The sequence below is a fragment of the Aulonocara stuartgranti genome (assembly GCF_965226115.1).
Source record: "Aulonocara stuartgranti genome assembly, chromosome: 14".
NCBI classification, from domain to species: domain Eukaryota; kingdom Metazoa; phylum Chordata; class Actinopteri; order Cichliformes; family Cichlidae; genus Aulonocara; species Aulonocara stuartgranti.
In genome coordinates this window covers 29,841,296-29,861,973 of record NC_138950.1, presented here as the reverse complement: position 1 = coordinate 29,861,973, position 20,678 = coordinate 29,841,296, and the positions used below count along the sequence as shown (strand labels likewise).

General features: G+C 40.8%; 1 protein-coding gene across 2 annotated transcripts in view; it reads right to left on the bottom strand.

Annotated features, from left to right (window-relative positions):
• igsf11 (immunoglobulin superfamily member 11) overlaps nt 1-20,678 on the bottom strand; it is a 122,844-nt gene that overhangs the window by 33,377 nt on the left and 68,789 nt on the right. The window contains exon 1 of one of the 2 annotated variants that reach the window (XM_082503796.1): nt 13,073-13,134. The exons of the other annotated variant lie outside the window; for it this stretch is intronic. Within the exon in view, the coding sequence (XP_082359922.1) occupies nt 13,073-13,085 (13 nt within the window). The 5' untranslated portion in view covers nt 13,086-13,134. Of the gene's footprint in view, nt 1-13,072; nt 13,135-20,678 lie in introns of those variants that run through there. 2 annotated transcript variants of the gene reach the window in all.

The following is a 20,678-nucleotide window of genomic DNA, read 5'->3' as shown; positions in this document are numbered from 1 at the left end:
TCCAACTCATTAGAGAAGTAAAGAAGGAAGATGTGAGATCTACTGACGCATTTTGTAAATATGATTTAAACTGTTGTTTTCTCTCCTGTAGCTGGACAGGATGTCTTCTTCCAGATAGGCTGACTGACAACACTGATTAAGATATTTTTGACTGTGTCACAAATATATTTAAATATATCCTAAAATATTTCTTCTTTAATCTTTTTTTAAATACAAGTTAATGCAGACACCCAGACTGACAGTAGATGTGATGAACAACATCTCCCAGAACTTATTCACACAAACTGTACCATGTTTAAAGTAGTTCATAGTTGTGTTGGAAGGAAGCTGTGTTGCACCACCAGCAGTTATGTGCATGCTTCCATTCAGAGGCACAGCATTACTCCATGAGTGCTTTTACTATTTAAAAGACTGGGCACTGATGCACATCAGGACTGAGACGGGAAACATGAACAGCAAGATTTTTTTTTCCTATTGAAACTTTTAAATTTTGATGGGACTTTGAAAACAGATCACTAGTTTTCTTTTCTATTTCTTTTTTTTTTTTTACATTTTGCCTCACTTGCCTCTCAGCGCTTCCACAGTTTGAAGATTTGCCATTACCAATAGTACCTACAGGTGTCACCAATTCAACAATGACTCAAGTACTTCAGATGCAACAGGAATGATAAGCATGCACTTTATAAAGATAAACTCGCAGCTTTTTTTCTTTCTCCCTTCACTTGGAAACACTCTTCTGTCCCCAAAATTAAAAACAGCAAATCTTTCATAATGCATGCACGCTTCCTACGTATTTACTTTCACTTTTATTGATCATATTATATCTGAAAGAGCTAAAAACTCACTGACTGCCTCTCATCAGCTGTTACCGGCACATAGGCACACAAACTGACACACCCAATGTCTCAAAGGTTGGTCGTTTTCACCGTGCGCAGCTGCTCCAAGCTGATTCCTCTATGACATGTGAACAGCCAAGCAATGCATTTAGTTACTTAGAGAAGAAGGAAAAAACATTGATTAAAAACAATGCTTTAATCTCTTGTTCTCCTTTCACTGACATCATTCATAGATCATCACAGTCACCTTTTGATGTTTTTTTTTTTTTCATTAATCCAAAGGAGGGAATGAATGAGGTGCATTTTATTTCAAAATAGCATTTCCCATTTCCAAATGTAAAGAAGCCCTCATGATGAATAGTGTGCTGAGGGATGGATGGCATTTTCTAGTTGCGAATACACTCATAAGTCATATTGAAATTCAGATGATGTGTTATGTCATTGTGTGATTGACGATACATAAGCATTTCTAATAATAGAAGAGCTTAGCTTTCTCCTGCTCAGTATCAAAACATGGGTTTACATATAAATCTGCTTGTACCCTTTATTACTCATAAATATATTAGTGTAGGACATGGCAGACACTATACTGCTTTCTGCGTTGTCATAACTCTCAGAAGTATAAACTGTGGGGCATATGAAATGTTGATTTTAGAAAAGGAAAAAAAACTCCAAACATGCCTCTGTATGGGCACTTTTGCTCTTTTTTTTCTTTTTTCCTAATATTTTCGATGTGGGCCTATGACTAGGTGTTGACCAACATTGGAGTACTTTCATAGATATTCTGCTTTTGAATGTTTGATATAGGTCAAGTGCTGGCTCAGCAAACACTGGGAACGAGCCTGCATTTTCATTCTGCATGCTGGTCAAATTTACATCCCATTTCATTCAGAGGAAACTTTACAGTACTGTAACACACACATATACACGAAGATGCACAGGCCCCACATCGTTCTCCTACGATTCAGCAAAAAAAATAGCTCTTAAAAAAAAAAAAAGAAATCAACACAAATGTGCTGACTGTGTGCTCTTTGGGCAACGAAGACTCTTTCGTAGACAGCAAAAGAAGCCAGAAAGTCAAACGCAACAATCTCTGAACGCTGAAGATACGTTTTTTACAATCTAATGAGTTAGATCCAAGTCATCAGGATGTTCACTTGCCTCGTGTAAAGAGTTTGAAGAGAAAAGGATGTGTCTGACATCTCTACTATAGTATCCCATTGGTTTAGCACGACAACACATCACAAATACAATATAATTCAAATTATATTGCCAAATTCATATGTACAGTCAAATATAAATGACAGTTTCAACTAATAAACAGCAGCACTATATTATAACTTTCAATTGCTGAGAAATATTTTAAAAGAAATTCATTTACTTTTAACTTAAAGTCTCACTGAGACCTCACAAGTACCTCAGTGCAGCCTCTGTCACCCCTGCATCCGCCATGGCAGCACTTTGGGAGTTAGATAATGCCGTTGTCAGTCAGTGACCTCTTCCTCGGTAACAGGCACCACATAAGCTTCCCTCTGTGTGTGTAAGTACGCATGTGCTTGATTGAGCAGAGCCCCGATGCCGAGCACATCTGCTCCGGACGCCCCTGGCACTGCCATATGGCTGGCAAACATGCCTCCTACTCCTTCCTCACAAAGAGGGAGTTTGCAATGAAAAGAAAAAATGAGTAAACATGAGCGCAAGTGCATGACAGAGAAAAAAGGCGAGGCAGAGCCAGTGAAGGAAGGCAGTAGTAAGTAACAGCTGATGAGCGCGGAGCTGCATGTGCTGCTCATTTGACTGGGTGAACAGATCCACTCCACCTCCATACGCACTAATGTTTTAAACACCCTGACATGACTGAATTCTTCCAGCCACACCGAGTCCAGGTTAAATACTCGTTACATAACAGCAATTCTCAGCCACAGTCTTTACCTGACTGGGGTTGTAAAGGAGAGGGTAAATGAGTCGGCCTTACGACATTATTTTGGGAAGTGTGGTGAGCTTAGTGTCTCATATCCTGGTTTAACCTGTACATGAGATGTATGCATAGACACATTTTTACACATTTTCCTAAAACAAAAAATTTGTGTTTTTTGTAAAAATCTTGCGGCTAAGGGAGCAGCCAAAGGAAGCCTTACCAGTGCTGCAGTACTGTTCTCATCAGTACTGTTCTATCTAATCAGAGAGTAATTTTTAGTATGAATTAGTATCACCCCTAATCACCCCAACAATACCCCTTCTCTATATTGTACTTTTAAAATGTTAATGTTGAAAGGTCCCCTAAGTATTTGTTCTGGTGACACTGATCCAGCCTACAAACCTACTAGGTCACAGTCCAATCAGGCACTGATAGGATACACAAGATCCATGATCCACATAAGCTCCACCCTTAAACCCCATGATCTCCAGCTAATATCCCGATCCTAGCTCCAGACTGCCGATCTATCCACCAACTACAACAAAAGTGTTTTTAATGTTGTGACTGAATAGTGTGTACTGAAAGCATTAGCATCCGCCATTGTCTCAGAAGACCTCACCAATCAAACAGAGCATAGCATTACATTTAAATACATTACAAGTACAGTAAGCTATTCAATTGACTTTTTTTCAACATTTCAAAGGCCAAAGCGGGCACTGAAGTTTAGCTTATGCCTAGCTTAGTCGTGGTATCTAAATTCTGTTTGAGCATGATGTAGAGTATCAGAGGCATCAGACACTGCTTTAAACTTTTATTCCGTCTTCTTCTCCTGCTTCTCTTATCTCCTCCAGTTTCCTCCTTTTCCATCCATCCTGTACCTCTTTGTTCTCTCCTGTTCTCTCTCTTCTACACTGCTGCCTGGGGCTTCTCATGAAGGATGCATTAATATGGGGAAATCAATACCTTCACTACCCTGGCTGTCGAGAGGGGCAGGTCAGAGACTTGGTGGTTACGTGGAGGTGTGTGCTCGTGCACGAATGGGGTGGGGGGGTGTTCGCCGCTCGATAAACACACGCCCATTGATCTTTCCTGCACGTCTATTTGCTTGTGATGGTCCGCTGAGACTCTTCATGGCCTGACTGACTGGCAGCATAATGAGCTGGTTCTTAGCCTCAAGTCCAGACTGGTCATCCTGAATGCAAACTGTACAAGAGCCCTTCCACCACTGCAAGTGATCGAAGAAAAATTCAGATCACAGACAAAATGTGCAGAGTTTTGTACTGATAATCCCTGTTTGTGTTATGCATTATATGACCCACACAGACATATCAGATATAATATTACGTTTAAAGAAAAAAAATATCGCTACTGATAAATTTACAAAATAATGCATGCAGCATTTTAACACCAGAGCTGGTGGAATATTCATATACAGTGGCTTGCAAAAGTAATCGGCCCCCTTGAACTTTTGTCACATTACAGCCACAAACATGAATCAATTTTATTGGAATTCCACGTGAAAGACCAATACAAAGTGGTGTACACGTGAGAAGTGGAACGAAAATCATACATGATTCCAAACATTTTTTACAAATAAATAACTGCAAAGTGGGGTGTGCGTAATTATTCAGCCCCCTTTGGTCTGAGTGCAGTCAGTTGCCCATAGACATTGCCTGATGAGTGCTAATGACTAAACAGAGTGCACCTGTGTGTAATCTAATGTCAGTACAAGTACAGCTGCTCTGTGACGGCCTCAGAGAACACACCAGACAGGTCAGGGATAAAGTTATTGAGAATTTTAAAGCAGGCTTAGGCTACAAAAAGATTTCCCAAGCCTTGAACATCCCACGAAGCACTGTTCAAGCGATCATTCAGAAATGGAAGGAGTATGGCACAACTATAAACCTACCAAGACAAGGCCGTCCTCCTAAACTCACAGGCCGAACAAGGAGAGCTCTGATCAGAAATGCAGCCAAGAGGCCCATGGTGACTGTGGACGAGCTGCAGAGATCTACAGCTCAGGTGGGGGAATCTGTCCATAGGACAACTATTAGTCGTGCACTGCACAAAGTTGGCCTTTATGGAAGAGTGGCAAGAAGAAAGCCATTGTTAACAGAAAACCATAAGAAGTCCCGTTTGCAGTTTGCCACAAGCCATGTGGGGGACACAGCAAACATGTGGAAGAAGGTGCTCTGGTCAGATGAGACCAAAATGGAACTTTTGGGCCAAAATGCAAAATGCTATGTGTGGCGGAAAACTAACACTGCACATCACTCTGAACACACCATCCCCACTGTCAAACATGGTGGTGGCGGCATCATGCTCTGGGGGTGCTTCTCTTCAGCATTGACAGGGAAGCTGGCCAGAGTTGATGGGAAGATGGATGGAGCCAAATACAGGGCAATCTTGGAAGAAAACTTCTTGGAGTCTGCAAAAGACTTGAAACTGGGGCGGAGGTTCACCTTCCAGCAGGACAAGGACCCTAAACTTAAAGCCAGGGCACCAATGGAATGGTTTAAAACAAAACATACCCATGTGTTAGACTGGCCCAGTCAAAGTCCAGATCTAAATCCAGTCGAGAATCTGTGGCAAGATCTGAAAACTGCTGTCCACAAACGCTGACCATCTAATCTGACTGAGCTGGAGCTGTTTTGCAAAGAAGAATGGGCAAAGATTTCAGTCTCTCGATGTGCACAGCTGGTAGAGACATACCCTAAAAGACCGGCAGCTGTAATTGCAGCAAAAGGTGGTTCTACAAAGTATTGACTCAGGGGGCTGAATAATTACGCACACCCCACTTTGCAGTTATTTATTTGTAAAAAATGTTTGGAATCATGTATGATTTTCGTTCCACTTCTTACATTTACACCACTTTGTGTTGGTCTTTCACGTGGAATTCCAATAAAATAGATTCATGTTTGTGGCTGTAATGTGACAAAACGTGGAAAAGTTCAAGGGGGCCGAATACTTTTGCAAGCCACTGTAAACACTCACATCAGGATTCCCACACATAGCCTTTAGAGCCATTTTACCAATGAAAAATGAGGAATGGAAAAAAAACACCAAAAGGGTAACGAGTATCAGATGAATATTCAACTGTGTAATTTTAACCTCCTAGGACCTGGCATCCACATATGTGGACATCACATTTTGGGTTATTTAGACCAAAATACTCAATTTTGCTCTACAAGGGCCTGATATCCACTTACGAGGACATTATACTGCTACTGTTCTATCGGAATTTTAAACAAATATCCTCATAAGTGGCTCTTATTTTTCTCAGAAATGAAAATCAGGTAAAAAAAATTTTTTGTCATTCTTCGTTTTTACATTCATCAGGTCCCAATCAGCCCAAATATCAAAGAGAAATTAAAAATGCATGCCGTGGAAGGGTTCGGGTCTTAGGAGGTTATTGCTTTTTAGTTTTTTGCCTTACGGTCTAAATGCGCTGAAGGAAGGGTCATGTGTCAAATTTTAAAATACAAAATTAGCATCTCATTCGCTCATTTACACACCAGCGGCAGGTAGATCTCAGGCAAGGAGTCACAGATCAAGCATTTTGAATCAAAGCTCTTACCTGTCACACTCCAAATGCTTCACAGGTATGTTTGCTTTAGCCTTAGTCGTTGGTGGCCAACAGTGACGTAGGTCTATTCGGGGGCTAGATATGGGAGCTATTATCCTGCTGTGATCCATCTCTGCGGCTCAGTTTCTTTACCTCTGTCACTTTCCGCCTCTTACTATTTCCCGTATGTGAAAGAAAATCCATACAAAGCTGGACAGCAAAGTCGGCTATATTATTAATGGGAGCTTAACATCCATCTAAGGGGTTTAAAATGTTAAAGGCTTGATGTGTTAGACTTAACGTTTCTCCTGCAGCAAAAAGAGGGGGGAAAAGGTGTTTTAACTGAAAATGGGTAGCTATGTGGAAACCTACTGATTCTTTGATTTACGCTTCTTATTGTTTTTTGTAGTCGGTAAAGTCAACAGCCGACAGGGCAAATATTGCTCTCTTTCTTTGAGATCTTTGGTTTCAGACTTTCTATTATTACAAACACACACAGACAAAGAACACACCCCTCAATAATCAGATGAGCTATTCACCGCTCGGGGCAACACACAAAATGAACGCATTCATCACATAATTACTGTGGAGGCAGTCACACACTTCATCAGTCTATTCCTGTCTCAAAGAGGCCCGGAGAGAACAGTGAGCGCATAAAGATTTCTAAAAGATATTATGAGATTCTTATACCTCGTTCTAAGGAGAGTCAAAGAAGAAGAGCGGGATTTACAAAGCTTCAAAGTGTCATTCTAACTGATTCATACATCCTTGTCCAGCCCATATAGTTGAAAAAGTAAGGACTCAGGGAAGGTGGGGTGCTTGAATGATTGAAAAGGCAGATAAATTTTTTAAAACTTGTGCCACACTAAGGCATATTTCTTTCAAAAATACACCTGTCTTTTTCACAGGGGGAGATAATTGGCGATCCAGAGAGGCATCGGTTACGAATCACGGGAGCTGAGAGAGACATAAAGGCAGAGGTGTCTGTAAGAGATATTATGATATAGGGTGAGCAATATAAAAGGTGAAGCCTTAATACTGGGTGATGTATGATGCCTAGGGTGAATAGGCCTAGGGCTCACTTTGGGAGGATACTGGAAATCAATGGTGATGTAAAAGTGGTGGAATGGTGAATGTCATGTCAGACCTCTGAACATGAAGGGATGAGCGTGATCATAAACCACAGTGATTAGTGGGAAGGGGGTTCAATGTGGATGTTAGCAAAGTATGAACTGTGGATCTATTTTATATGACCATGAGACGTACTAATATAGATTGTGTGGAGTATGACTGCGTACTTTTACTGCAGCTTTACAGTTTTCTCTCAACTTATGCCCAATGGATAATGAAACTTTTCAATTTTCTCTTTAACTACAGCAACATTATATTTAATATGAGATGTGAGTTAGTTGGTAATAAGCTGCTAGTACTGTAAAGGGGGTGAAAGATGGGGAGATTTTTGTGTATAAGAGAAATATTTAGACAAGAGACAAGAAAGGACTAAATGAAAGACAAGTGGCATATGAATGGGTGAAGAATGAAATATGGACACAACGCTTAAATATTAAGAGAGTGGACAAGAATATGAGAGTGGGAGATTCTGTGTTTTCATTGCAAGAGAACAGTAGAGCAATAAGAGTAAACAGGTTTAAAACCTGAACCAAAGAAAACAGTAAACAGTAGCAACTGGCCTACCCCCTGCCACGCCCTCTTACCTGGGCACTCTCTCTCTCCAGTGCAATGGTCACACTCTATGTATCTATCGCCTGTAAAAGCTCTCAGAAATTATGGCGGTGCAGCATAATTTCTGTTTATCAGCCTTACAGGAGCTATATTGACACTCTGGGTGTTGCTGGTATCTTACCATGTGGCACAGTTTGTTGCATCTTTTATGAGGTTGGAGACCTGGAGTTGGAGACCATGGGCATCTTACACTGTTTGCAAGGACTGTAGAATGACTATGGTCCAACAAGGTCCATGTCAGAAGAAAAACAGGAAAAGATTTTTGGCACTCCTCAGCAGAAGTAATGTATATTGAGATTAAGCCTGACCCACATTTTTAGCACATGCAGGTAGAAGGCAAATGCATGAACCCAGTAACCAGATCAGGAAAGGTCCTGGAGGAACCTTTGAAACTCCATTTAAATTTCTTGGTAGTAGCAATAAGTTTGTGCCACAGATTCAAGGCACAGTCAGAACCCTTTTCATTATTGGAGTAGCAACTCTTTTGTCTTTGCACATTCAAGGAAAGATCTCCTTAATTCCTTCCAAATTCTTTTTTGACCAAAGTTAGTCCCTCATTTCAATCTGGTTAGTCATTTTGTGGCAATTTGCCTGCTTGGGACCACACATCCGTCCAGGTTGGAAAAACATGGTGCGCAGGGCATCCAAATACTTCACCTGGAGGAATTGCCTGATAAGACTTTCCTTCACTTTCTTCTACAGGAAACAGCCCAACAACAACCTCTTCTCCTGCAGCAGATGGCTGCAAAGTCTTTAACTCAACATGTAACCCTCCATCAATGGTCCTGATAGACTCTGGCAGTGGATGGAGCACTCACTCCATCTAGTCTAGGCCATACTTGAATTCTTTGCATATTATTAAGTGATCCCATTTGAAATTATTTAGCTCATTTTGCAGTTTTGGTAAAATAAAAACTCTTACTGGTTCTTTGTTTAGGGCCATATTAACAAGGCAGAACACATGGTTTTCAACTTCTGTTGTGACAACCAGCAGCTGACCTTTTACCACCTCAGTAACAAACAAAACACTTGTATTTGCAGCTTGTCTAAACAAAACAGCTATCCCTGTGTGAAAGCTTGCACCATGGCTAAGGGCATATGAACACTCTATTGAATTAGTACATGTCTCCTGCAAAAACCAGCTCATCAATCCTTTTTTGAGGAGCAATTTCAGAGATTGATGCCCTTTTACGCCTGTCTCTCCCACCATTAATGTTCAAAGACCCTATTTTGAGGCTCTGCATAGGGAGGTCAGAGAAGATAAATAGACAAAGGAAATCAGCAGAGAGCCATAAAGAGGGAGAGCACCATGTGTTACATGATCCCATGACTTAAATAACAGTTTTACATGTTGTTGCTTTTGTCAGTTTTCTCATGTGTTTTTGATGAAGAGCACTTCTGTCATCTACAAGGTCAAAAAATGACCAATTTCAATTCTGATGAATCTGTCAATATTATTTTACCTAATCTGAAAGGACTGTCCCTTAGTATTGCATTTTTATTATTAATCTTTCTATCTTTCTTTCTGGCTAATTCACTAGTATTTCCCAGTTGGAGAGCACATTAGTAACATCAGAGTATGTTAACTTCACTTTCAAAGATAAAGAAATGCAAAAAGGGGAGAACGATGAAGAAAAAAAATGACTATATTCATGGTTATGGACTGCTTAGTACAGACTAGATGATACACTGGAAGAAATTTAAAATTAAAATTTTTGACCCCATAACAGCCCATATCAGTTAATTGGCAATAAAGAAAATGGTATGTATCATTTAAATATTTGTGATATTTTATGTTGTTGTTCCTGAATGACCTCAAACTCTCTGGTCATCATTAATCTTTAGAGAGTGTATGCTATGAGGGGTAGGGTACAAGGCACCCACATCTATTTATTCTGAAGGAGGCTGTATTGAGTAAATAAAGGTCATTTCTGACCGATGACAATGATACAAAGGTGAGTTGAAGAGGATATCCTGAATTTTAACCTCGATTAGCGCTAATGTTTTTGACAGTTTTAGCAACTGTTAGCTGGTGTTACTTAAAAATTCTTTAGAGTGGCTCTACCATTACCAATAAGTGAATAAACTGTCATATGAGGTGTAATCAAACTACTTGTCAGAGGAAAAGTTCGATGTTTAGGACACTCGGTGTTAGCATTAGGTAGGATAAAGTTAGCTTATAAAGTTAGCTTGTTGTTATAGTCAGCTTGTTCAAATATAGTGCTATGGAACAGTTTAAATTCGACTAATTTTGGCCCGTTGAAGCACAGACTATGACTGACTTAATTTGCCATACTCCATCTTGATATTACTAGGTGTTGGCAAGCAGCCAGCAGTATGACAACCTATGAAAAATCTGCTAATAATTCTCAGAATCCAGCTGGCTAAATACACAAAGAGGAACAAACCTCAGAACCACAACAGCAGCAGAGGCCAGCTGATCACAAAGCTTGTCAACAAAGAAAACAAGTGCACCGGAGCTCACATACAAATGAATTTTGGGAGTTATTTTGAGGTGAGTCATTTATCCCAGATGTACCACTACACCATATCTTAGGGTTCTCCCACCTGTCAAATCCCACTTTAACAAGTACGCCACACACACGAAAACCCCCTTACAAAACCGCTGATCACTCAACTATCAACAACTGCGAAAACAGCTTCTTTACAGCTTCTTTGATCATGCACATAAAGAGATGGAAAACAATCCAAACCACACAAACACACACACACTCAATCACACTGAAAAATGGCATGAATACTCTCTTTAATACATTTTTTTATGCCTCTTTTCACACACTTTGATCTCGCCTGTGCTTTTTCGATCTTGTTCTTCATCGTGTTCTTTTCTTCTCATTTCGTTTTTTCTTTTTCCTGTAATTCATTACATACCTCTGTAAATTGTTAACACAGTGCTGTAAAACTTTTGTTTTTTTGAAGCCACGCACCCATCCTTGGAGAGTCATAAGTTACGACACAAACAACTATTTCCTACAGAGTACAAATTAACAAGGAAGACATTTATTGATCAAGTCATTGACTAAATCTACTGACTGAAAACGTAATTTCATTATGTTTCACGCTTGTTAATGTCGCCAGGGATAGTAATAGCTCCATATTGTGGGAGCATTTTGTTGTTTTTCTCTCCCTCCCAGTGGACTGACTTATGCATCAGTGGGGTTAGTGCGGGTGCTATCTCTGTGTGAAATTTTGTAGTGGGGCCAATAAAAGCATTCCCATCAGAGCATCATTTACATTCAAATTAATTCCATCAAAAGCAAAGCTGAATGTTCAATGAGAGGAGAGTGGGGCTAGCTGTCATCACCCACTTCTCTGGAGAGAAGGGAAAAATGAAAGGATGAGATGGGAGATGGGAATATGCTGAAAGCAAAGTAAAGGTTATGTGAGGTGGAGAACAGTGGTTGATTTTTGCATTCAGACGAAATAAAAGGAACAAAGAAGCTCAAAAATTAGTGACGACTGATTCCTTTGGAGAGGCTTGGTACTAAAAATGAAACACAGTGAGTAATTCGAACACAGCTGAAGGAAGCATGTAATTTATCCATCATTTATTGATCACTGTGATTATGTCTGCACCAGAACAATCATCACCATTGATCCATTAAAATCAATAGTTCAACTTCAAACCCAATCAGTGTCGTGCGTGTGCCCTGCAGCTTTGGGGCAGAGAGCCTAGCACCTCGCCTGTGGTGGCATAATTGCATAGCATGTCAAAAACACTAATAAATAAATCAGTGATTACTTCCCTTTGTGAAGTGCTGCAGCTCCACTATTGAATATTCATGTAGGTAAATACATCTATGCAAGCTTCTCTCCAGGGTTTTACAGTTAGCTTTTTCTCTCTGTCTCTTTCACTGTGCTGGGAGGAACAGAAGCTTTGAAAAGGGGAGTCTTAATTTGCTTATGCATCACACATGTTTATATTTTAAAAGCTCCTAGTATGTTATCATATTTGTTCTCAGATCTCTTCTGAAAGCACAAAAAAACATGCCTTCCTGCCTTATATCCAGACATTCAGACCTTCTCCACACACTTTGCTTATTCCCACTTTGGTCCCCCACCCACCTGCCCATCTTTTTCCACATTCTTGTTACACTCTTTCACGAGGGGATCTTCCAAATCTGGGAGATACCACTGATGCTTCCCAAAACTGCTGCCTCTCATCCAGCTCTCTGTGCCTGTCTGTCCTTTAATATTCCCGACTCCACTGACAGTACATGTAATTTCTGCATGTTTGGGAATGTGGACATCCAGTGATCAATTTTCTACAGGAATTCAAAGCTGATTGGCATTGGCAGAGGGTAATTGATTCCTCATCCCCCTGAGGTTGATATCCATGTGGTGTCGAACGCACACACGCATGCACACACACTGTCGTATCCAACCCGGCTGCTTCTGTAGCATCTCACTGGTGCAGAGAGGAAATAATACCACCTTTCTGACCTGCTCGTCTCCATTATCACTTCCCACACTGCTAACACACCCTCCCCATCAGCTTCTCTCTCCCACTCGCTCCCTGTCCTCACTAATATCGTGATTGCATGGGAACATTTGCTTCATCGCTTATTCAACCTCTTTCTCTTTTTCACATTTCTCCAGACTCAGCAGAGTGAGCAAGAGCATCCGTCTATGCCCTGGCAGTTTAATGTATGACGTACATGCATGCAACACACATAAACACACACACACATACATACCCAAACATTCACATACACCATTGATGGAAACTTAGCCTGCGTGATTACTGTGACTCTAAGCTGCTTAGGGGTTCTGTCCCATCTGGCTCTGGTGTTTGCGGCATCATTCACCCCATCCCACACACATAGCCCCTTCCCTCCCAACCCCATCCTCCTGCTTCATCCTCACTCCCGCCGCCATCCACTCTCCCTGTACACACATGCAGGGGGAGAACAGAGGCGGAGCAAAAGGGATGATAATCCTGCGTAATCTGGGTTTACCAACTATTAGGGCTCTGCAGTGTTTTCTTACGTAATCTAATCATCCGTAGAAACGTGCAGTCATCCACCGGAGTGAGCTTCTGAGTGTGTGTGTGTTTGTGTGCTCACAGTGGAAGCCGGAAGGGATGCCTCCTTTTGCCACCTGGACCATGTGGGAGGACACACACACACAAACACAGGCTCACACAAAAGCGCACAAACATAGACGATATGCAATGGCACACATATGGAGGTTAGCGCTTAATCTGCAAGCATATTTTGTAGACACCCCTCCCCCACCTACCAAAACACACAGATGTACAGAGAGTGCCGCAGGGAGGAAAGTCTATAATTTAAAGTTTAGCAGCTCATCATATAGAGCATTCAGATTCCAGCTGCTCTAATTACCTCCACCCACCCCCACTGTCTAGTAATGAAGATGCACACACGCACACAGTCAAACAGACACAACAAACATATGTATCAACCATGACAATAAATATACCCACTGATATTAACATGTTAACAAGTAATTGTTGAGAAAAATGCTTTATAATGCATGAATGTTTGGGGGGGCGTTTCCAATCTTACATGGCAACCAGAGCACTTTCTGCAACCTTTTTACTTGATGCTTCACTCCAGCAAATAGAGTTGACTTGAAAGCACCAGCTGAAACAAGGCATACATTAAACTGATATGGAAAAGTCAACTCCATTCACGCGCAAGTTATTAAGGTGGGCTATCACGCAACGCAAAGCTGTCAGAGAAAATGAGCTGCGCCGTACATGGCTATGGTTCGGATAGTCTCTGAGAGACACAATAAATATTGCATGTGTAATCTCATTCATTCCAGCTTAAGTCACTGCTGGTTTGCATTGTGCTCTGCATTCCACACAGAAGCTATGACGTGAAAGACGTTGTGAGGACAATATAGAGTTTTGTGCTGTAGCCCTAAAACATATGGATAAAAAAGGATTACGTTTATCTATACACTTAATCATGCAACACCGATCTGGTGCGGTGCACACGGCCTCTCCGAGGATCCAGGGATGTTACAGAGAGTAATGGACAAATCCTCTGAATATTTTTTTTCTCTTTGCACTTCACATAGATGATGCAGGAAAGATTTTTTTCTGTCACAAGCTCTGATGTGGGGACAGAAAAGCTTCCATTAGCCCATGTGGATCTACGTCACACATTTGTGTGCATTTGCAGCAATTCTTGTCTGTGGACAGTGCTGCTAGAAAAACTAGAACATAGCTGTCCATCTTGAGCTAAAGCTTTCTGCGCTTTTACCCTAAAAATCTCTAAGGGATTTTCCAATGTTTTGGAGATTCTATTAAGGTAAAAGTTGTTGCTCATTGGATTTTATTTTCCTCATTTTTGTCACTCTCTAGCTACAGAATTCACGAAAGTCCTGAGCTAACCCAGATTTGTTTATATTTTGCTTCCAAGGATCCAGATGTTCTTGTAATTCTTTAAAATGGAGTGGAGGAATAGTTCTCCAGGATTTCTCAACATCTCAACAGTTTTTCTTTTGTATTGTCTGACTCATTTTCAGTGCATTCCTTGATTCTGACCACTCTGAGAGGATTCTGTTAAATCACTGTTAAAACACTGACCTAGGAGTCATTTATAATAACAATGGAGCCTAACTCAAAAGGATGGGTGAACTCGTAAAAGACAACCTCACAGGACCTGGTGTCCAGATATGTGGGCATCACATTTTGGGTTGTATAGACCAAAATACTAAATTCTGGTGCTGACATCCACTTACGAGGACATTATACTGCCTCTGTTCTATCGAAATTTAAAACAAATTTAAAACTCATATGTGAATCTCATTTTTCTTAGAAACAAAAATCCAGTAAAAAAATAAAATCAGGTAATTATTTGTTTTTACTTTCTTTAGGTCCCAATCAGCCCAAATAGCAAATGCATGCCATGAAAGAGTTCGGGTCTCAGGAGGTTAAAAAAAATGTTACTATCAGCCTGTCACTAAACACATCATTTGTTTATATTTGTTTAGTTGAATAAAAAAAATGCCAAAGATAACACAGTTTGATAAAGTTGTATTTTTGTACCAATACAATGATTTCCAAGGAGCCAATAGCTAAAAACTTGGCAGCAGAAGTGGGAGGCCTAAAAAACTATCTACACTACATGAACAGGATCTGAACGTCATGTCCTTAAGAAATACGACACAGGACCTCAGAGATGCATCTGGCCCTTCAGTTGACTCATCTACTACTCGCTGAAGCCTTGTCAGAAATGGTCTCAGTGGAAGGGTAGCTGTAAAGAAGCGATTCTTAAGGAAAAAGTAAGAAACAGCAAGAAAAGGCTGAGGCATGCCAGATTACTGAACTGGACTGAAGGTCAGTGGCACCAGGTTTTATACTATGAGTGTAAAGCACTGTGGATGCTTTTCTGGAATGTCCTTCAAGAAGCCCAGAGATTAACTCCTGAAGACAACTTAAAGAAATGAAAAGAAGCTTGCCTGAGTGAGTTTCAAGTCATTCAAATTGTTCAAAGTTGCCTAACTGCACTTCAGCGATGATTGCGTGTTTCCTATTTTTCTAGTGAAATATAAAGAAACGAGGGGTTACTCAAGACTTTTGAACATTTTAGTTAAATAGAAATAGCTAAACAGCTTTTCTGCTGTTCACTTGAACACACTTCATCTTTTGATACGACCTATAAACCATCAAAGAGGTGTCAATAGCTTTGTACGTTTTCTTTGAATGACTGTTCTTTGGCTGTTCTCATTTTCTGAACAAGAACCACGTGTAGAATTTAAATGAATGTAAATGAGAACACAAAAAAAGACTACCTCCTCTGTTTACTTGACTTGTGTTCAATCTGCATATAGCGTTTGCATATAGCGAATTTGTGCAACAAGGTCAACTTACCATGGGCTACAGTTAAAAGCTTTGAAAGCTTCTAAGTGGACACTTAAGAATTGAAAACCAACGTACTTATTGTGTTGTTCCCCAAAGGTTGATTCTGTTCATCTGGACGTAGCGTTTTCCGTGGGAGAAACGCTTCGTCACTAATCCACGTGACTTTTTCAGTCTCAGCTGGCTGCAGGTTTCCCCAATCTTATAAACAGTAACCATGCACAATGACTGAAACTAGCACCACTGAAGGAACAAAGGGCTGGGAAGTCAGCTCCTTGATCATTAATATGCAAATTCTCATGACCATTGATCAACAAGCACTGATCAAAGCTCACTGATCAAAGACCATGGCTGTGAGTACCATTCAGAATCAACTTTTGGGGATTTACTTACCTGGATGATTGAGCATGCATCAAGACGTTATTGTGTTGTTGTTGTTTTAATTTAACTGACTATTTTAAACATATTTAGTAAAAAGAATGGGCTTCATGCAGACATATTGGTAATGCCAATGATATTTACTGTTTGTTGTGGCTATAATTTACATGGGATTAATACTGGGATGTGGTGAAAATGGAACAACATGGAACACATTGAAAGAGCAGGCAGACTGAGTGCTGTCAAGGTCAGAGCTTTGATATTAACCATTTTTTCTCCTTTTCTGCCCTTTTTTGAAAAACACTCAGCCAAACTGAAATACTGCATTTTAGCTATGGCAGTATGTCTGATAGAAAGAAGGAAAAAGAAAAGCTTGCTGGAAAAGTGGTACGGAGAGAAAGAGCGGAGCAGTTTATTTAGCATTTACTATGCTTCATCCATCTGTGGTCCTAGCACTGATGACAGTCATTTTATTTGCTGAATAGCTGTGTAACTTCCACACTTTCCAAGAAGTAAATATACATAGCACCAAACTTCAAATGAAAGGGGAAAAAAAGAAGAACAGAGTAGAAAAAAAAAAGAAGGGCTGCCACTTATTTGCCTGTGCATACTTGCGAAAAGCAGGCAAAGAAAATGTGAGGGCAAAAAATGAGTGAATTAGTGACACACACACACACACACACAGAACAGGGAGGGAGCGAGGGGGGGATGACGCACCCATCATGCTAGGAGAGGATCACATTATGAATGATTAATGCGTTCATCTTTAACGATATTTGAAGAACTTTCGATTTCTCAAATGGATCGCTTCACCCACTGCCTCCCCCTCCCCCAGCAGGAGTGAAACCGTCTTGGGTTGATATTTCTTAAGAGACAGCCATGTGTATCTATCTTGTCACATCCGCGTTTTAATATATGTCTTTCCAGACGTCTTTTTTCCCCCCTCTTGACACTTATTGCAGCAGCCAGTGGCATCCCTAAAACTTAATTCAGTAGCTAACCTTCGAATGAATGCTATAAAGAAACTGTCATATGGACCACTTGATGGAAATATTTGCAAAGACTCATCTAAGTGTGAGCAGATTAGATTATTAGGGACCGAAGAACGATGGAGGGGGACTGCTGCATAAGCTCCAATAACCGTGATAATGTACTGTCGTTAAACAAAGAACGGGATTCATTGTTGGGGGAAGGCTGGCAAAGGCACAGTCTTTGCTGGCTACTGTATATTCATTATATGTAAGACAACAGAAATAAAACCAGGGCAGTATTTGATTTGATAGCCAGCTATTCACTGCTCTCAACAGATGAAGAATAAAGAAAGTCTCTGTATTAGATTGTGCAGTGGGAGCATTCAGGATAATATGAAGAGAGCTGAAATAAATGCTGCTTTTTGTGGTAGAGCAAAGGCTGTGCATGGTACCGAAGTGCACCTCTGCCTAACTGTTCTCCCATTTGTCTCCCACAGTGACTACGTCTAACAAAGTCACGATTACTTATCTGTCCTTCTGCTAAACGATTAACAAATAATGAGAAAGCCAATCGGTCTAGGTAAAATGTGGCATCTTTTGCTGGTAACGTACAGACTGGTGAGAAATGACTGTGACACACAGGAAATCTACGAGCGTGGAGCGTGCTGGTTCTCCCGTTGCTGCCACTGCGATCAATTTAATGGGCCTCCATATGGCACTGCAGAATCAATGAAAGATTATTGCAGATTCTTCTCAGTACCTAATGTTAGCAGGGAGCAGGAGAGTCTAAATTTATACTGGAATTCCACTGAGACGTCTCAGAAGAAATGGTGACTATATATATATATATATATATATATATATATATATATATATGAGTACAATAACTTCACCACCCTTTTCTCCTCCTCCTGCAGCCCTTTAGTGGAGGGTCAGGAGAAAATAAAGGAGGGGAGTACGGCTACACTCTAAGAGCTTTGGCCCATATCTTTACCACAGAACTGTCACAGCTCGGGAAATTAATGGGTGACCTTGGCTGAAACTTGTACTCACATCTTGGGGATAGTCCTAAAAAGACAATGTTAGCCTGAGGTTGGGGAGGGGCTTCCAGCACTAAAAGACTGAATCAAAGCGTGCTTTTCCAGGGGTAATTAATAGTTTTAATGAGTACGGTCAGTGAAAGCACATATAACACTTTAATGACGTATCAAGTGAGAGAAGCAGCACAGGGAGCTGTCCACGCCACAAAGGTGCGACTGATGTCTATCCTCGCTCTTGCAGCAAGGATCACGGGAAGCGACGTCGAGCGTAATGAGAGTGAAAAGTCACTTTAAGATGCTGGCCTTTTTTTCTATATCACACATCCAGTATGTGATGTGGTCCGTGGTACATTACAGTCACAACATTACAATAGCAGAGAGGTGTTATCTAACGATTCCAAGAATCCGTCGAAGGCAGATTCTGCGAACACAATCTAATGTGCCTCTGACAAATAATAGAAATAGGAGAGGTGTGAAGATAAATGCCGTCTTCTCTGGTGCTCATCCTCTAGGAACTATGCCGTCTTTACAGCGACGCACTCAAACATTTTGCTTAGATCGACAAGAAAGGAAGTTATGCCGGTTATCCTGCATCGTTTAATGGAGACAGGGTTTGCCTCAGGGATGGACAGGCAAGTTTAGAATATCAATTAGTATTAACCAATTCTCGGAAATTCTGCTCTGGGTGATACAGTTTCTTTTTTTTCCCCACACAAAGAAATCGCTCCTCGGAAGATAAAAGGCAGTACTGCACAAGGAGTACAGTACTGTATCTCTGTGTTGCTTCATTTTGCCTTATACCTTAAGGGTACACAGAGTACACTGAGATCTTTTTTACATCAAAGACCATTGTCTGGGTGAGGACCTTTAGATCTTTACAGTGTGCATTAAGATGAGTGCTTTCTTCTTCCTTATCATCATTTTGTTAAGTGAAACATCTCAGTTGTAAAGGTCATTCAGTTAAAAGAATATGTAGATGTCATGAAATTAAATTCTTAACGTAATAGCCAAATAAACAAAAGTAAGAGAAATGTGCAAGAAAAGCCAGATTTGAGGACTATTGTGTGTGCGTGTTCCCACAAATCAATCTAACAGAAAGGATTGATGTTTCACTTTTAACCTGTATTTAATCCCCTGTTGTGATGCGTCGCATTACAGCAGTCATAGTATTGGCGGGAACTGCAACTGTCAGGGCTCTGTGTGCAGGCGGATGGAGAGGAGGATCCAAATGCAAGACTCTGAGACTGAATTGAAACTGAGAACCTTAGCTTTATTGCTGGTGATAAACGAAAACATGAACTGACCAATGACATGGAGAACTGAACACACAGGCATAATTCTGAGGGTACGACGCAACACTGAGCACAGGAAAACACAGGGCTAATATACACAGAGCGGTAATCAGGGAATGGGCAACAGGAGGGAGACACAGCTGGGAGAAATTGGACTAACGAGACAGGGGGAGCAAAGCTGCACACACTAACATAAGACATAGACTTTCACAATAAAACAGGAAATAAGACACAAGGACGCAGACTAAGAAACACAGACTTAACACGGGCAGAACTAAAAATAAACCAGAATAAGCTGGAGCATAGAACATCATCATAATCATCATCATCATCATCATCACAAGCACTAAGAGAATAAGAAAACAATCAAACACACCAAAGTAACTTGGAACGCAGATTCATCATAAAACCCAACAAAGCACCAGAGAAACATAAAGAACAATCCATCATTCAAAAATAAACCAAAACATAACAACTCAAAATACTGGGTCAAACTGACCCAGAACCGTGACAGCAACAGTCCTACAGAGCTCTTTACGAAGTTAGAGCGATCCAAACAAAACTAACTTAACCCAATTAACAGTGAAAACAATGAGGCCATAGAGAGCGCTGGAGAGAGAGACAGACATTTGTCCCGGGGACAGACAGACGGGGGGGATGATCAGCACATGATGCAGCCCTATTTGACAAGGTTACGCCTTGTAAATTCAGAGACACACACACAAACAACGCTCGTACTCGGCACTAAGATACGCAGATGGAGAAGCGAACCCATGTGAACACAAACACGTAAAGACGAACGCACGATTCTGGGGCGAAGACGCAGCTGTGTGATGTTTGATGTCTAGACAACAGCTCTGCGGCCAGCAAAAATGTACAGCTTCCACACGAGCGGACTTATTTAAAACGGCGTGTCTTGAAAAGACAGACACGCCCACAGCTAATAGGTTTTCTAAAAAGGAGGAAGGAGAGAAGGAAGCAGGACAAATCACTGGGAGCAAAAACACGAGTCCATTCATCTATTTGCTATGTAACGTCTCTGATGAGGCACTAAAACAGCAAAGCAGACACCAGACCGAG